Source organism: Nicotiana sylvestris, chromosome 2, assembly GCF_000393655.2.
Source record: "Nicotiana sylvestris chromosome 2, ASM39365v2, whole genome shotgun sequence".
In the NCBI taxonomy this organism is placed as follows: domain Eukaryota; kingdom Viridiplantae; phylum Streptophyta; class Magnoliopsida; order Solanales; family Solanaceae; genus Nicotiana; species Nicotiana sylvestris.
The window spans coordinates 166,033,634-166,050,818 of record NC_091058.1 but is presented as its reverse complement, the minus strand read 5'-3'; the positions used below and the strand labels follow the sequence as shown (position 1 = coordinate 166,050,818).

The window sequence follows — 17,185 nt, the reverse complement described above, 5'->3', positions numbered from 1 at the left end:
TCTATTTAAATTAAATTATATACTCCATCCGTTATGTGATGGTATTTGACTAGGCACGAAGAAAAAAACACAGACTTTGAATTTATGCTCTCTCTCTTTCTATATATATATATATATATATATATATTGAAGATATAAATTAGGTACCGCGTTAAAGGTAAAACAAGAATTTTAAAGTCAGAAAAATGCCACTATATTTGGAACAATCTAAAACGGAAAAACTATCAAATAAATTGGAATAGAGGGAATATTAATTTGCTATGACTAAGTGCTAAATTAACGTGAAAGTACAAATTAATTAAACGTGTTTAACTATAACATTTATTTGATTTGGTGCGAATATCACATATAAGTAAATCTTTTCCATTTAGCAATATATGAATGGTCATAGGGTTTAAATTAATTACGCTTTTAAGAATAACATTTGAATATCTAACCACTAATACGGACTTTCACATAAAAATAATAAAGTAGTATTAGTGCCTTGATTTTTTGAAATAAAAACAATAATTTTTTTAAAAAAGGTTTCTCTAAATCAAATATTTTGAACTAAAATTCTTAAACTATTTTAAAGATTCACAATATAAAAGTGATTTAACTCCCTAACTAATAATTGTATCATTCTAATTTAAATATTTATTAATGAAATATTGTTTAGAACACGGTAGCTTTTTACTTGTAGCCAAATTAAGTTTATCATTAATGTCACTGGCAGTTTGGTACGTATTGTTGACTTGGAAGTTGTGAAAATCACTGGCCGTCTTTCCAAGATTCAGATAGTAGGGGTTATCAGAATAAATAGGAAAACAGCACTTTTTAATTTTTAACTTATAAAAAGCTATAAGGGCAAACCCCACACACCCTTAAGCTGACTAACCAAAAGAGGAAATGATGGGTTGGAGGGGGGTGGGGCAAATCAAGTTGTTAGCATAGGAAGAGTAACAAAAAATCTTGCAAAACAAAACTATGTTCATCAAAGCTTTGTAATGTTTGTATGATGAAATGTTCTTATATCAACACAAAATTCGGATATATGAGTATAATGGTGCAACAAAGAAATTAAGTTACCCACAAACTAACATATTAAATCAAGTTTTACCAAAAAAAAAAAAAAAAAACTATTTTCAGCAATATTTTATAGACAATTCCACTCTACGAATGGACTATGTACAGGTGCATCGTAAGTGATCACGGCCTCACGTATAATATCGTGCGCGTAGGGGCTTAATTGTGATGATTCGATAGGTCATTTTGGGTTTTAGCTCTTATATTTGTATTTCGAGACCTCGATCAGTTCCGTTTTAATATTTTTTGATTTGTGTGCTTAGTCGGTATCTTTTTCTGAAAAGATTTTATGTGAGAAATTGAAGATAACATGAACTTTAGCTTTAAAATGACTTGAGTTGAGTACGGTCAATATTTTTATGTAAACGACCTCGGATCGGTATTTTGATGATTCAGCTGGGTCCGTATCATGATTTTGGACTTGGTCGTATGCCTGGAATTGAATTCGGAAGTCCCTAACTTGATTTGAATTGATTTGTTGAAAACTAGTAATTTGAAGGTTTAAAGATTTTTCGAGGTTTGATTGTAGTTTGACTTTATGGATACCGGGTTCGAATTTCGGTTCCGAAACTTGGTATAGGTTCATTTTACTATTTAAGACTTGTATGCAAAATTTGGTGCAAAACGGAGTTAATTTGATAGGATTCAGACGCACGGTTGCGAATTTGGAAGTTCTTGTGTTTCTTTGTAAATTTCATGCATTTTGATATTCGATTCATAGTTTTAGGTATTACTTTGGTATTTTGATCGTGCGAGAAAATTTGTATGATGTTACTACACTTGTGTGTATGTTTGGTTTGGAGCCTGAGGGGTTCGGGTGTGTTTCAGACGTATTTCGGAGTAGTTTGAAATAGTGCAAAGGTTTCTGTGCAATGCCAGATCTGGTGTCTGATGCAGATCTCGTATTTGCGAACAAATATTAGCATTTGCGAGCAGGGCCTGGGATTGGATAACCTCGCATTTGCGAGAAAAATGTTTGCAATTTCAAACTGCTCAGGATTGCTTTTGCAATAACATGGTCGCATTTGCGATGCTTGGCAACACTAGGGCATCTTCACATTTGTAAAGATTTCGGCCGCAATTGCGAAGGTGGGATCTTCGCATTTGCGATATCTTTATCGCAATTGCGACTTCTGGACTTCTGTGATAGGGTTCGCATTTGCGACGCTCGTCTCACATTTGCGATGTTCGCGATTGTGAACAAGACTTCCCAATTGCGACATCTGCAGCTAGGTAAAAGAAGAAAAAATTGGGACGTAGCTCAGTTTATACCATTTCTCAATCTTAAACACTTTAGAGACGATTTTTCAAGAGAATTTCCTTCCAAAATCGTTGGTAAGTAACTTTAATTCATTTCTTTTCAACTACCCATTACTTTTCATGTATTTTCAATATCAAATCTTGGATTTCCATGGAAGAAATTAGGGATTTGGATAGAAATTGAGAATTTTGTAAAATTGAGATTTAGACCTCAAATTGAGGTAAGATTTCGAAATAAATTACATAACCGGGCTCGGGGATGAATGAGTAATTGGATTTTGGTCCGAACATCGAGTTTTGACCAAGAGGGCCCGGGATTGACTTTAGTTGACTTTTTTTAAAAAATGATCAAAATTGAACCTTTTTCATTGATGGGTAGTGTCTAAAGCTTATTTTGAACCATTTGATCGATAACTTACTAGATTTGGTTGGTTTGGAGGCTTGTTCAAAAGGCCTTTGATTTCTTTGATTGCGAAGTGAGATAAGTGTCGCGGTTAACCTTGACTTGAGGGATTAGGACTTGTTGGTCTATTTGCTACGTGTTTTTATGTGTAGGGACATCGTATATGTGATGTGATGAGTACCTATGCGTTGTCATTGAGTTAAAGCATGCGGGTGAAAATTATTTTTTTGTATTATATTATTTCGTTAATTATGTTATTTATGCTTAGGTTAGATTATTACTTCTCTTAATTATTCGTTTCGTATTTATTGCTTATTTTGAAGAAGTTGAAGTTGGATATCATGGCACCATATTTCAAGTGAAATTATTCCCCGCCTTATTTTTATTATTCGGATTTATATTGTTGCTTGGTGAGGAAGAGAGAAAAGCAAGAAGGGTGTTGTCGTGCCTTATTTGCATTCATTATCACATATTGAGAGATTTGAGAGTAAAAGCACGACGGGTGATGTCGTGCCGGTGAGTAAATGCACGAAGGATGATGCCGTGTCATTATATTCATGATATTACATAGTGATGTCGTGCCGGTGAGTAAATGCACGAAGGATGATGCCGTGTCATTATATTCATGATATTACATAGTGAGAACGAGAGTAAAAACACGAAGGGTGATGCCGTGCCATTTTCATTTCCTTGTTTTGGCGATTTACTTAGTTATATTGTAGCTTAATTCGGAAGGTGTTATTTCATGATTTCGTAATTTCTGTTTTTGTATAATATTTTCCCCTTTCATATGTCCCTTTCCAGTTAATATTCTATCATTCTTCTTGTTATTTGGGTAGGTTGTACTCATACTACACTTCTCTACGTCTTGTGTAGATATTGGTATTGGTCCCAGCGGTGCTAGAGGTGCGTTGACTCGGATCACTTTCAAACGGAAACTCGAGGTAGATCTGTTGGCGTTTGCAAACCTTGAAGTCCCCTTCCATTTCCTACTTTTACTATTTATCTCTTTCTAAGAGTTGTATTTATTTCAGACTATGTTTGTAGACTTCTAGTTGCTCGTGTACTCGTGACTCCGGATTTCTGGGAGTAGTTAGTATCACATGGTTTATATTCATACTATATTAGATTTGGCATTTATTTCTCGTTAAATATCATTATTTTTGTTTTTAGATGTTAGAATTGGTTAATTACTTATTTCACGTCAGCTTGCTTGTTAGGCGACATCACGATCCTGAGGTTGGGGATTCCGGATCGTGGCATTAATCAACCAGTTTTGCCTTCCAATTCATTTTCTCATGTGCGCGAGGTCACACTCCCTTTTACTGGCTCTTTACTAGCTCAATAAAGAACAACTTTATATAAAGTGGAACATAATGTTCTTCCTAATCCATATGGGACTCTTATGTTTCACATAAGAGAAAAAAAATAAGAAGAAGAAAAAGGAACTACAAAGAAATCTTTGATTTTACATTGCCAACAACAACAACAACGATGCAGTAAAATCTTACAAGTGGGGTTTGGGGAGGCTAGTGTATACGCAGACCTTACCCCTACTCCAAGGAAGTAGAGAGGTTGTTTCCGATAGACCCTCGTCTTAAGAAGACGAAAAGAGAAAATATATTTGTATTGCCAACTATTAATAATAAAATACCAACAGTTTTTTTTTGGCGCGGAAACACTCGTGTATAACTTCTTCAATTCCTCGATACAGGACAATGTGGTTTGAATGGGTAGAAAAAGAGTTTGTTTTTAATTAAAATGAAAAGTACCTAAAGATTCATAGTGAACTTCAATTGGACTTTCTCTGGAAGCAATAAATGTATTGACCTAGTTAGAGTCACAAAGGAGTATATACCTAAATTGATCCCCTCGGATTAATGACTTTTATTTTTTATTTTCAAGAAAATGTTTAGTCATTCATGAAAAACAAAATCGGATACAAAAACAAAGGATGCCATCACTTATATATTTGTCCCGTCACATCTTCCCATTGTGCAGGAGATATATATAGCGTTGTACAGCTCCATCAGCAACATATGTAGAGCCTAGAGCTTCAGTTATGAAGTTTTATTTATGTTTCTTACGCCTGCATGCTTAAATTTTAAGTAAAAGTTCGAAATTGATTCACTTTCGTCCCTTTGTCAGCTCATGTATTATTGAAGAAGTACACCAAAGCAGTCATAAGCCGATCAACTCATTTCTTTGACATCTTACATCCTATAATACTCTTCTAAGTAAGCTTCCTTTTCAGGCTCATATGCAGAAATAACACTCTGACCACCCGTAGAAACAAATTTTTAAAATATTTAATTCCAGATATGCTCAATCGAAGCACAGTATTATGAGTAAAAAGCATTTGCTTTACAAGCTTTTTTACAATATATATTTGTATGACATACTACAAAGGTGCTAGCATAATTAATGTACCTGGCCAATTAAGAGTGTTGAAGTCAGCGTACCAAACTTGTAACTTCACATCTTCAACAGGAAGAAAGTGAAGGTGTGACTCTCCACAAAGCTCACAGATCTATAACATTTGGTCTCAATACAATAGTGACCTCCTTAAAGATAGCAGATTCCAACTGTCCACTGAAAGATACCCATTTCCTTTGATTCCTTTAAGTTTCATTAGCCACAGGCTGCAGCCAGCAACTCTTGCTCATTCAAGTAGAAGGACCATGTCCAAACTTGGCAACTTATTTGGACTGATGTCAATTTACATTTAGCATTAAAGGTGGACTCTCACATCCTTGAAAAACAAAGCAGTTATTGTATCTGGTCAATTGCATTAGGACGTGAAGGAGAAGAGTTGGCACTCATTCTGCTGGGCGCTGGAGTATTTTCTCTTGACTGGCGCTTCGTTGGGACCAGCACAGTTCCATTACTCTCCAACTTATCGTCAAACTCCTCATCTTCATCTTCATCATCACTTTTAAAAACAGGGTGCAAATAAGCATTTTGAAGGTACGCTTTTAAGTTGAGATTGGGCTCTTTTGCTCGTTCTAAAGTATCTTTCCTTCTCGCTTCCTGAAATCCAAGAAAAGGAAGTTGTCCTTTTAGAGAAAAATAAATATTCAAGTTAAGGCTGTGTCTTAAAATTCCATGTGACTGTACCTAGACCCCTTGCTAATGATATCTAGCAGTCATTTGAGATCAACACAAGCAAATCTTCATCCCGAAGAAAAAATACACATAGATGCAGCTGAACTAATATAACAACAACTACGTCTCAATCCCAAACAAGTTGGTAGTAGGTTATATGATTCCCAAACAAGTTGGTGCAGCTATATAAATCCTCACTGATCATGTTTTTTCATTTAAGCTCAACAAGTCATGCCATCATCATACCAAAATAAGTATGATATGGTTATTTTCAAGAACCTTGACGCCACAAGAAATTGTCATTATTACCTTTGCAAGTCAACAGCGGAACCAAGAGCCACATATATTGGGCACCACATTAGCAAATACTACTTTCTACAGAATATATAAGTCTCTTCTTTCTATTTTGGTGCTGACAAGGATATCCTCCAATTAAATTTCAAAATTAAAAAACAAAAGATTATCAGAAACATCGTGAACTTACAACAATAAAAGGTGTTTAAAAGATTCCTTAAAAAGTAATCAAGGACCGATTGATTCATTACCATAAATTTAAATTGGATCAGACTAAAAAAAGTTGTTATGTTTAGAATATCAAAGGAAAATTGGTGAAGGGACACTCCTTATCGAACTGCTTCAGATGAGTGAGAAAAGGTTTTAGAAATATCAGAGGAAAAAACTGGAAAAAAAAGAGAGTCCAACAGAATAGGAAAAACAATTTGGCAATCAACTTTTGAAGTAACAAAAAAAACTAATTGTATAAAAATAATGCATTGGACTCAGATAATATTCAAATAGGTAAATAAACATTACAACTATATCTTTATATCAACTTCAGTAACATAACCTTCTCATATTTCTGTCATACAAGAAGAAGATGGTGCACAGCACTTTTGACTATTATAAAATCCTATTTCGGAGAAGAACATGAGAGGTCATCTTCAATCAATAAATTTTGTCCTGATGAGTCTTAAGATGATATGTACATTCGCGTTACTGTGGAAAAGAGGCCTAAAATGCTTTTGAAATATCATATGTTTCCTAAAGGAACAGTGGAGATACCAGTAATATTGATCTCAAATTTATTTCGGGACTTCCATTTAGCGGTATTAAGTCAAGTTTAAAATGCAGAGGACATATGAAGTTCAAGATCCACATGATATACATGTATATTTGAAGTAATAATGGAACATCTTCTTGTAAACTGCATGTTCTACACACCTGAAGTGGATATCTGGTGAAAGCTGGCTCATAACGTCCTTTACAGAATTTGTGAAAAGAGATGGTCAGAACTGGAAGGGCGATAAGGAAAGGTGCTGACTGAGCAGCATGTTTTGTACCTAGCAACCCAAGTAAAGATAACTGAGAGAAGACCAGAGCGAATATTATACGTCCATGAACATCTGGCCAGAATGCTGCTCCACTTTCATACTTTTGATTGTATACATTTATAATCTGCATAACATGAAAAAGGAACCCATTAGAGAAGCCGAATGGACAGTGCTGATCACACTTCCAAGAAATATTACTAGGAGAATAGCAAACTCATCTTCAATCCAATCTTATTTGCTATTGTCATGCACAATCATCATAGAGAAACCAAGTAACCAGTACGCCCATAAAATAAAGACGCTCATAGAGATGGTGGACACTGCTCATCCCTCTATGTTAATAGTACAAATAGGTCAATAGGTCTGTTCGCTAAAGATGCATCTGTCCCAACACGGATAGGAACTCGTCGCCTCACTCGAATGTCATATGTGTCTTCAGATTATTTAACAAGGACACCAGTTGATACCGTATATAAAAAAACTTCATATTACCAGCATAATCTGAAAACCTTGCATCCACTGGATAACTGAACATCAAAGCTGACATGATTCTTGATTTGTCTAAGTTGGTATTAGAGGATACACAACTACTTTAAAAGATATCAAGTTTACATTAGCCTACATGTGAAACTCTTGAATTTTGACTCATTATAACTGCACTATCTAAAGAACAAAAAGCTTTATCAATTAAGAAGACTTAAAAAGTGAAAAGATAACCTGATGCCGGAACACAATGAACGCCAGGCCAAAGAACACCAGTATGAAAGGAAGCAGAAATGGCGTGACCACAGCATAGACAAGGCCCAATAAGAAGTATAATTGTATCTGCGGTTCTCCAGTGTTGAAACCAAGGCTTCCAGCATTCATTGCCTTCTTTCTATCATTTTCAGTCTTGACCAAGAAAAAGTTCTTCAAGTGGAAGATTATTAGTGGCTTCAGCCTTAAGATCTCTCCAGCAATACCAGCCCATCCGTCAACCATTATGTAAGTTATGAAGAAAGTTGCTTTCATTGGGATAGCAACACCAATTGTTTTAGGAATTCTGCAGCAAAAGACAGAATCTTGTAGTGCTTAGGCAACATAATATTCAAGTAAAATGATAGAAAAGATCCGGAAATTGGAATAAGGAGAGCTAGTACTATCATGTATGTGTTAACACACTGCAACGTAAATGTCATAGCAGAATTCGGAGGAATCAGAGGCCTTGAATAGATATTAGAGACATATTTCCTCATTGAAATGCTTGACGAGCTAAGACACAATGACAGTTGCTGCAATTTGTCTGCACATTGTATTAGCTAGCAAAAAAAAAGGATTCCTATTTTGCGCTTGTCCTTATTCATAACCATTGATTTCAAGGTTCTGCTTTCTAGTACTATATTAATTCAACAGTGATATTGCGAGGTTTAATACAATAGTTTCTAGCTTGCTTGATGGAATTTATTCCTGTATAAAGAGAAATAAAGAGTGATAAAAATTCAATAATGACACTTCAACTTACTCATTTGCTGACTGATGAAGAAAAGTTTTTAGCTGTTCGAATGCAGCTCCTGCAATTATGCTCCCAAGAAAGACATTCACAAAGTTAAAGATGTAGTATTTAGATGCAGATCTTCTTTCCAGAGCTGATATACTTTCCCAGCCCTCAAATTTGGACATCAGCATCAGTATCCTCGGCAAAACTATGAGAAAGATCTTCAAAGCAATCCCAGGTAGAAAACCTTGGATGAATGACTTGACGAAAGGTCTGCACGACAGATTTGGTGGAATTATTAGTACAAAGACCTAAGCATAAAATGAACAACCATAAATTTGGGGGGGGGGGGGGGGGGTTAACCACAAGTTCAACAATCATGCTTGAAACAAAGCAATAACTCAGCCAACAGAATTCTTTTGCATAATTACCACATAGAATGGTGAGAAATAACATAGAAGAGATCCATTTAGTAGACCATTTATGAATTACTGCATCAATTCTGATCTATTCATGACATTTCAATCTTCATGCTATGGTGGGCAACACCGCAAGAGCAGTTTTAACAACAACACCAACATACCCGGTATAGTCCCACAAGTAGGGTCGGGGAGGGTAATATGCATGCAGACCTTACCCCTACCCTGTGAAGATAGAGAGACTGTTTCCGGAGACCCTCGGCTCAAGGACAAAATAAAAATGAGTAGTATCAACAAGCAGTAACAACAGTGGTATAGTAAAATAATTGAAGTGAAAGAAATAATAGGTAGACACATAACTCAACAAACAAAAATGCAAGTCTAATACTACTGCCATGAGAATGGCAAAGGAATACACTCAACTACCCCCTAACCTTCTACCCTAATCATCGACCTCAACATCCTCCTATCAAGGGTATGTCCTCCGTAAGCTGAAGTCGCGCCATGTCCTGCCAAATCACCTCACTCCAATACTTTTTAGGCCTACCTCTACCTCTTCTCATGCCCACGACGGCCTATCTCTCACACCTCCTCACAAAGGCGTCTGCGTCTCTCCTCTTCACATGCCCGTACCATCTCAACCTCCCTTCTCGCATCTTGTCCTCTACGGGGCCACTCCCGCCTTGTCCCGGATAACTTCATTCCTAGTCATATCTCTCCTAGTATGCCCGCACATCCATCTTAGCATCCTCATCTCTACTACTTCATTTTCTGGACATGAGAGTTCTTAACTGGCCAACACTCTGTCATATATAACATAAGTCGATCTAACCACCACTTTGTAGAATTAACCTTTAAGTCTAGGCGGCACATTCTTATCACACAAAACACCGGATGCGAGCCTCCTTGTCAACCATCCCGCTCCAATACAATGTGTGATATCCTTGTCATTCTCCCTATTCCCTTGAAATACAGACCCCAGATATTCGAAACTACCCTTCTTGCGGAGGACTTGGTTGTCAAGCGTCACAGCCACGTCGGCCTCATGATTCTCGTCACTAAACTTGCACTCCAAGTATTGTGTTTTGATCCTGCTCAACTTGAAACCTTTTGACTTTATATTCTGTCTCCAAACCTCCAGCCTCGCGTTAACACCACTTCGCGTCTCGTCAATCAGAACAATATCGTCTGCAAATAACATATACCATGACACTTCCCCTTGAATATGACGCGTAAGTACATCCAACGTCAAGGCAAATAAAAACGGGCTTAAAGCAGACCCCTACTGCAACCCCATTAGAACTGGGAAGTGTTTCGAGTCTCTACCCACCATCCTCACCCAGGTCTTGCAAATAACATACACATGAGCATTTTTTGTTTTTCAAAATTTGTGGGGTCAGCAGTATCGACGATCAAAACTCAAATAAATTGTCAATATATCATCTCCTCTGTTAAGTCGTTCTCCCAACAAATATTCTCTCTAGAAAGGAAATGTCATTTAGCACATAAGTTGCAAGACTTCTGTCAAGCAACTCTTGTGTGAATAATGGCCTATCAACAGAACTGGTTAAGACTCCATTTTCAATGAAAAGTAAATAATACTCTCTTAAATGTACAAAAGGAAATATGCACTATTGAACATGATTATCCAACCTTCATATTTGATCACGTTAAGCGAAGTCCTATGCATCATTATGAAGCATAGATTAAGATACTAGAGCATTTAATTTTCTTCAATATTTAGATACCGGACCATTTGTTTCGCTATCAAACTAATTTTACCACCATTTTTGAGAAACTCATACAAATAGATGAACAAAAATATCATAGCACTTGAATAAGTAGGAGATAGAGCAAATATTGAAAAAGAGAGATAGTGGATCGGAATAAGAGTACTATAATGTGGCATACTCACATGTCAATGATAACTTTTAGGAATGGCACTACTTTCCTGATCCCCTCAATAGTTGCAAGTGTTTGGACAAATGTGATAGGAATCATGAAGAAGAATGTGAGGAAAAAGAAAGCAACACCGATTATGAGCCTCCTAATTGTTAAAGACACATAGGGAATCGCCAGGTTTCTCCAATATACATCACGCGGCTCTGGAGCCCATTCAGTTAACCACAAAGTCGGATTTCTTGACTGCTGAGTTTGAGCACAAACAGCAGCACCCCACCGTGTTTTAAACGAGACAAATGCCGTCGGCATGATAGATTTTGGGTCATTTTTAACCCGCTCTCTCTCTTCAGCTATCTACATGTAAAGCAAGAAATTAAGACAGGTAAAACTAAAGCTAATCTACTGTAATAGCAATAAAACCAAAAAGGTAACAAGCTCAAAAGATACGTGATTAAACTACAGGACTTTTTCTTTTTCAATTAACAGAAAGGCATGGATGCCTGAAAGCACAGAATTTTCTAAAAGCTTCCCGTCTGAATTTAAGAAAATTCTTATTATTTCTAACCAAATAAAAGCATTTGGTACCCATGGACCAGGCAATGTCAAAAGTAGTTGATAGAGGATTATAGAATACGCTTTCACGAGTGGTTTGAGAAAGAAGTAGAGATCAATCAACATGACAGTTAGCAAAGCTTACTCAAGATTGGTTACCTCTTTCGATAGTCTTTCAACTTCAGCAGTCTGATAGTCGATCGCATCCACTTTATTTCCAAAAAGACCAAGTAAACCAGTCTGCAAGTTTGAGAAGGAATTTAAAAATACAAGTTATGCTTGAGGTAGACAGAGAAATAGTGGAGCATCATAGAATGTTTCAAGATATCCTGAAAGAGAAATAAAAACTCCAAACTATACATACCTTCATCATGGGCCGATTTGATTTATTTCTAGAATACTTTAGTTGGTAATAGTCAAGCCAATTTTGCTTACTCTTCTTCTCCTTGACCAATTTTGCTAGTTTGTTGGCGTTGTAAACAACCTGCAGTACGACCCAACTAAATGAATAAAGATAAACAGTTTTTATTAAAATTTAAACTGCAATTAACAATTTGAAACAAATCATCCTATTAATTGTAAGATCAGGCATGCAAGTGACTTCTCATGAAGAGAAGAGATAAAATACATTTATGACCATAACCAGAAAGCCTGATCGTTGAAAAGTTAGGTTCTTCAAGGAAAAAAAACATTTCTAAGCAAGAGGGTAACAAGCTTTCAGAACTTGACAAAAACTTGTGATAAATGAATTGTCCAGAAGTGGTAATCATCGTCTATAAGATAAAATCTCCATGTACAGAAAATCTTATAGAAAAGGTTAAATATGTACCATCCTTATTGGATGGTTCAACATTTTATTTCCTTGGCTTTACCGGTTAAAACTTAAATCTAGATCCATGAAAAAACTTTGTTTTGCCATTTTGTTACAATCTTGTCTATATCTACTTTTATTTAGAACGGGTTTCAACCATAACTTATGACACCTAAAATATCCTTAGTAGACATTATCCGTGGTTGCGAGTAGAAACAGAATGAGATGGTCTTGAAGAACTGAATTTTACGCTCTTGTACATTTATCGTATAAAACACGACGGTATCATCCCATCTTCTATTCTTCCTCCCTTTCTGAATTATATCTTATCTTTTTTCTGAGAAAAGATAACACTAATGTCGCAAATGGTAATCCTATTGTTCTTTGACATATTTCTTAGAGATGAAATCTCAACATGGCAAATATCCAGTAATCACAAGATGCAGTACATGATTACCCAATATTCAAAAGGAGAGGAAAAATATGTACAAAGAAGACGCTTACAACTCAAAAGAATCTTAAGTCACTCCTAAGTTGCATATATCATATACATGTACTATCAAGTACAAACCTGGTGTGTGAGGTAATGATCTGTATGATTAACCAGGAAAAAGTGCTCTACACATTCACCGACTGATTCATGAGTGTCAGGTGGAACGTTTCTGACAAGGACCTGAGAACAATCAAATTTTAGCTCAATAAATGATGTAAAAAGATTTTCTGTACGACAGTGCTCAAGATTGTAATAGGAAGTTGTTATCACGACTATCTAGTAAAACTGGCTGAAAGACATTAGCAATTGTAGCATATCAATAATGAGAATCACGATCATTTCGGAGATGTTCCTGAAGAGAGTGAGTCAGAACCATTATGTGTCAAGAGATATAAGAGTATTCCGACAACTAGTTGATACAAAGAAAAAAGAATTGCACAAGTAAAACCCATGCAGGTATACTCACTGAACTCTACTGCTGAATTTTACCACATGCATCAACTTTCTTCTGGTCAAGGAATTGACAAAGAGTTAAGAAGAAATCTATTTATGGCTAGAACTTTAAAATTAGAGTTTCTTTAATCAAGCCCATCATATCAATAACATGAATATCATAAGGATCAATTCAGAAAACAGACCATAACTTTAAATTCCTTTGTGGAACCAAATATTAGAAGAGATTTTTATGAGGCAAAGAAAAATAGGTTCGCCTTTGTAAAGTCAATTCAGATATTTCAGAAGATCGTCCCACATATTTAGGTAATTCAAACAAACTACACATATCATGAATGTAAAAATATTTAAACTTTCAGTTCTTGTATTTTGAACAGTTAAGATTTTAAAAAAGAAAAACTAGCCATTACAATTCTATCTATGCATCAATTGTTATATTTATAAGTTTCCATGTACGAAAGATTATATATTCTAGTCTTTGAACACTAGATCCAGAATGGAAACTTGTAAATAGTTAATACAGAAGAATTTCAGAGTTTCAGTTTCACATACTGTAAATTGATCAGGACGACGTTTTTCAGATGCAAGAAACAGCAACCTCATAGCTGCAACTTTTGCATACTCCCTTTGTAAGACATAGCATGTCCAAACTGTAATGGCATAGGCCATAATGATATGAGTCCAAAACCTGAAAACATCCAATGTTCAAGACAAGTCATTGCAGGAAGCAATCTATATAGCTGTGAAAGATAAAGCAACCAGAAACATATTGCGACATACAGCAAACAAGTAACAACGAAGAATAAGTTTAACACATTTTTAATGAGAAGTATGGACTCCAATCCACACAAGAAGTGAACCTCCTTTTATTTTTTATTTTTATTTTTGTTTTGATAAGTCATATGAATTGTTCATCATAATGTTCATAACGTATGGCAAGTTCCCTGACCCAAGAAAGGGAAATAGCTTCTTGGAATCATAAGAATAGCCTTATAATAAAATTAGACAGATACAAAATGTGCATATTTCAAAGTGTAGACATAAAAGGCTACAGGTTTAAAACCTAGGACCAAAAATATGCTGTATCATATAAGTAGGTACAAGAATAAGAACTTGGTAATGATGAGTCTATTTAATCAAACACTTAAAAAAGAAAAAGTGTCTAACCTTTGTGATCCGAGTGGAACATTTGAAATGGAGAGCTTATCAACGTCACTGTAAGTAAACCCGGACTTTCTAAGAGTGCTATTTGTCCAATGAACAGGTACTAGTACAGTAAAAGCAAGCAATGTAATAGGAACAAAAATTTTTAGCCTGCGAATCAGAAGCCATAATTGACATCAGATATTCAGTTCCTCGGTGTAACTCAAAATTCCAGCAAAGGAAATACTCTTTCCAGTTGAAAAGGAAAGAGCTGGATTGTATAAACTGTAAATGATTAAACAAATCCTGTATTGTAGAAGTTTTTTTTTCCTTTCAAAATTGAAACTCATAAGGCCACCTTTCATAAGAAAGGAGAAAGAGAAAGAAATCAATACATTTGCCTCATCTCCCACTCTCCTTCTCATCACTTTTCCAAGTAAAAGAAGAAGAGATTATTGCGAATATGTGCCTTGCTCAACAGTCTTGCTTTAACAAGATTTACGCCAGAGATATAGTGATGACCACATAGAAAAGGTTAATCGAGACACTACATCTGTATTTCTCCTTTTTCTTGCCTTTAAGATAATCATATTAAAGGTCCGTGTTGAATGTGATCAACTAGCTGCTTCAGAAGAGAAATGATGTTTTGTAGCTCTCCCTCAGTTTATTGTTTCTTATTCGAAGTTTATCCTATCAAAGATATAGCTGCATAAAAGGTGAACGTCCATTCTTCACATCAATCCAAAGCAAAGAAATTATTTTGCGGTTTAGTACATGGATTTACATTGAAGTCAATTCCAATAAGTTTCTTTTGGAAAAGAAAAAAAACTATAGTTTGTTCTATTAAGGTAAAATGAATTCAGTGCTTCCCTTTTAAAGCATGATGCATCTCTTCCCACTACTATTGAAAGAGGAACTAAAAGTCACTAAACACGTATAACTAGATATTGCAACAGCAAGATATATATTGAAATAATCGTATAACTAATTCCAAAGGCATACCCTAGCAAGTAGATCCGTAAATAAACAGCAGAGTCCAGTCCTGCATGGTCAATGAGCTCAAGTTCAGGCATTTTTAGTGCATCCGGCACCCAGTTCAGAAACCTTATATATGCCCTCCAATCCAAATTAACAATTTTTTTGACAATTGCACCAGACTGCGTCACACCATTTCTCAAACCCATAAGATACCATTTTGGGAAGTACACTCTGTCGTTGAGTGGTTGGAGCCGCAGAATTGCAAATGCCAACAGGAAGATAAATGCAGAGAGAATATTTATAGCTGCAGAAACTCCTATATCTCCCAGTGTTGCCATCTTCTACCTGTAAACAAAAGATATCAAGTCTCGTGCTTGGATGATCAAATGATTCAAATTTTTCTCAATCCTATATTAATCGGGGTCGGCTGTCTATATTGAATAATTCTTTATCCATTTGCTCTAAATTTCTATGTGAGCTTAGGCCTTACATGGACTACAACAGAACTCTCAAAATGCAGACTATAAACGCATGTTCAATTCTAAATTACAGACCAGATAGTTGATAAAAGGTCAGCGAAAATAGCACTTACCATCAACTTTTTACACATTTATGCATGACTAATTTATCGTTTACAAATTCATGAATTGAAAAAAATAAAGGGAAAAACCATATACAATGGGAAATAGTTGAATAAGCTTCTCATTTATCTTTGGATAAACTAGTAATGATAAAAGAAAAAGACAATAGATTATAGCCCCGCAGAGATGCATATATAAGCACTGGTTACACATTAAGAAATTAACTGATTACGATTAAGGAAGCACAAAAAGAGAAACACTAACAAAGTTCATCGAACTAAACAACCAAATTAAAAAAATAATAGGAGACAAATGTTGTGAATACTTTTGAAATTTGTGGTCCTAAACAAGTTAAAAGAGCTCACAGTATTTGTATTTGTGTGGTTATAATCGTTCTTTTTGGAACAGACCAAAAAGAGGAAATAGGTTTACCAAAACTGGAACAGTGGCAGTATTAGATCATGCAGAAACACTTAAAATACAAAAATACGAAACCTATTTCACAAAGTCATGAGAACTGAAATGCATGAAACGAAAAAAAACATAGATTGTGTGAAACCTTTTTCTGATTACAGAGGTGAAGCTGCTTCTGCGTACGGAATTTTAAAACCCGGCCGCAATGAAAAAATTAAAATAGAGGAGAAAAGCCAAAGCCAAAGCCAAAGCTCATGACACAGAGAAAGTAACAGTTGCCTATCGGAGAGTATAGGGATTACTTCATAACTCAATGAAAGCTACGAACATTCCTGAATTAATTCACTTTTCTTCTACAGTTGATTCCTTTTTTTCTTTCCAAAATGTAAAGTGCGTGTTCAATAAGTTGTGAGATTCGCCATCCTCCTTTGGATGTCAAGAAAGGCCACGTCGGTTGTTAATAAGGACCTTATTATAGGTATAGCAACCGTTACTTCTATATTAGTATATAATTTCTTATAGGATTTTAGTTATACATATTAACTGTGTTCAACATTTTTGCACTATCATTATAATCAAATCTATTATAGCATATTAATCTTTTTATATTTGAAAACAACGTGAAAATTACTACTACTATAAGTCACAATAAATGAAAAGTCAAAATATTTAAAAGATATATAAAAAAATCATGAAAAAAAAAACTCGTTTAATTTTCGATATCTTAATACCGTCACAAAAATTGAGATGGAAGTAATATTATTTTTATATAGGTTGTCAATGGCAATACTTATCATAAAG

The 17,185-nt window shown here is 35.3% G+C and overlaps 1 protein-coding gene across 2 annotated transcripts; it reads right to left on the bottom strand.

Moving 5' to 3' along the window:
• Nucleotides 1-5,050: 5,050 nt before the first annotated feature.
• LOC104248846 (calcium permeable stress-gated cation channel 1-like) lies at nt 5,051-16,767 on the bottom strand. Of its 2 annotated transcripts, none has more exons than XM_009805173.2 (12): nt 16,530-16,767; nt 15,414-15,734; nt 14,436-14,582; nt 13,821-13,956; nt 12,894-12,995; nt 11,876-11,995; nt 11,671-11,751; nt 10,973-11,313; nt 8,666-8,911; nt 7,882-8,206; nt 7,055-7,288; nt 5,051-5,758 (listed from the first exon to the last, which is right to left on the bottom strand). In XM_009805173.2, exons 2-12 carry the CDS (start codon nt 15,725-15,727, stop codon nt 5,498-5,500), a joined length of 2,307 nt encoding a protein of 768 aa, XP_009803475.1. In that variant the 5' UTR covers nt 15,728-15,734; nt 16,530-16,767; the 3' UTR covers nt 5,051-5,497. The 2 variants fall into 2 exon arrangements, with proteins under 2 accessions (XP_009803475.1, XP_070023641.1); XM_070167540.1 differs by lacking the exon at nt 16,530-16,767 and adding an exon at nt 16,336-16,360.
• Between the last annotated feature and the right edge of the window lie 418 nt (nt 16,768-17,185).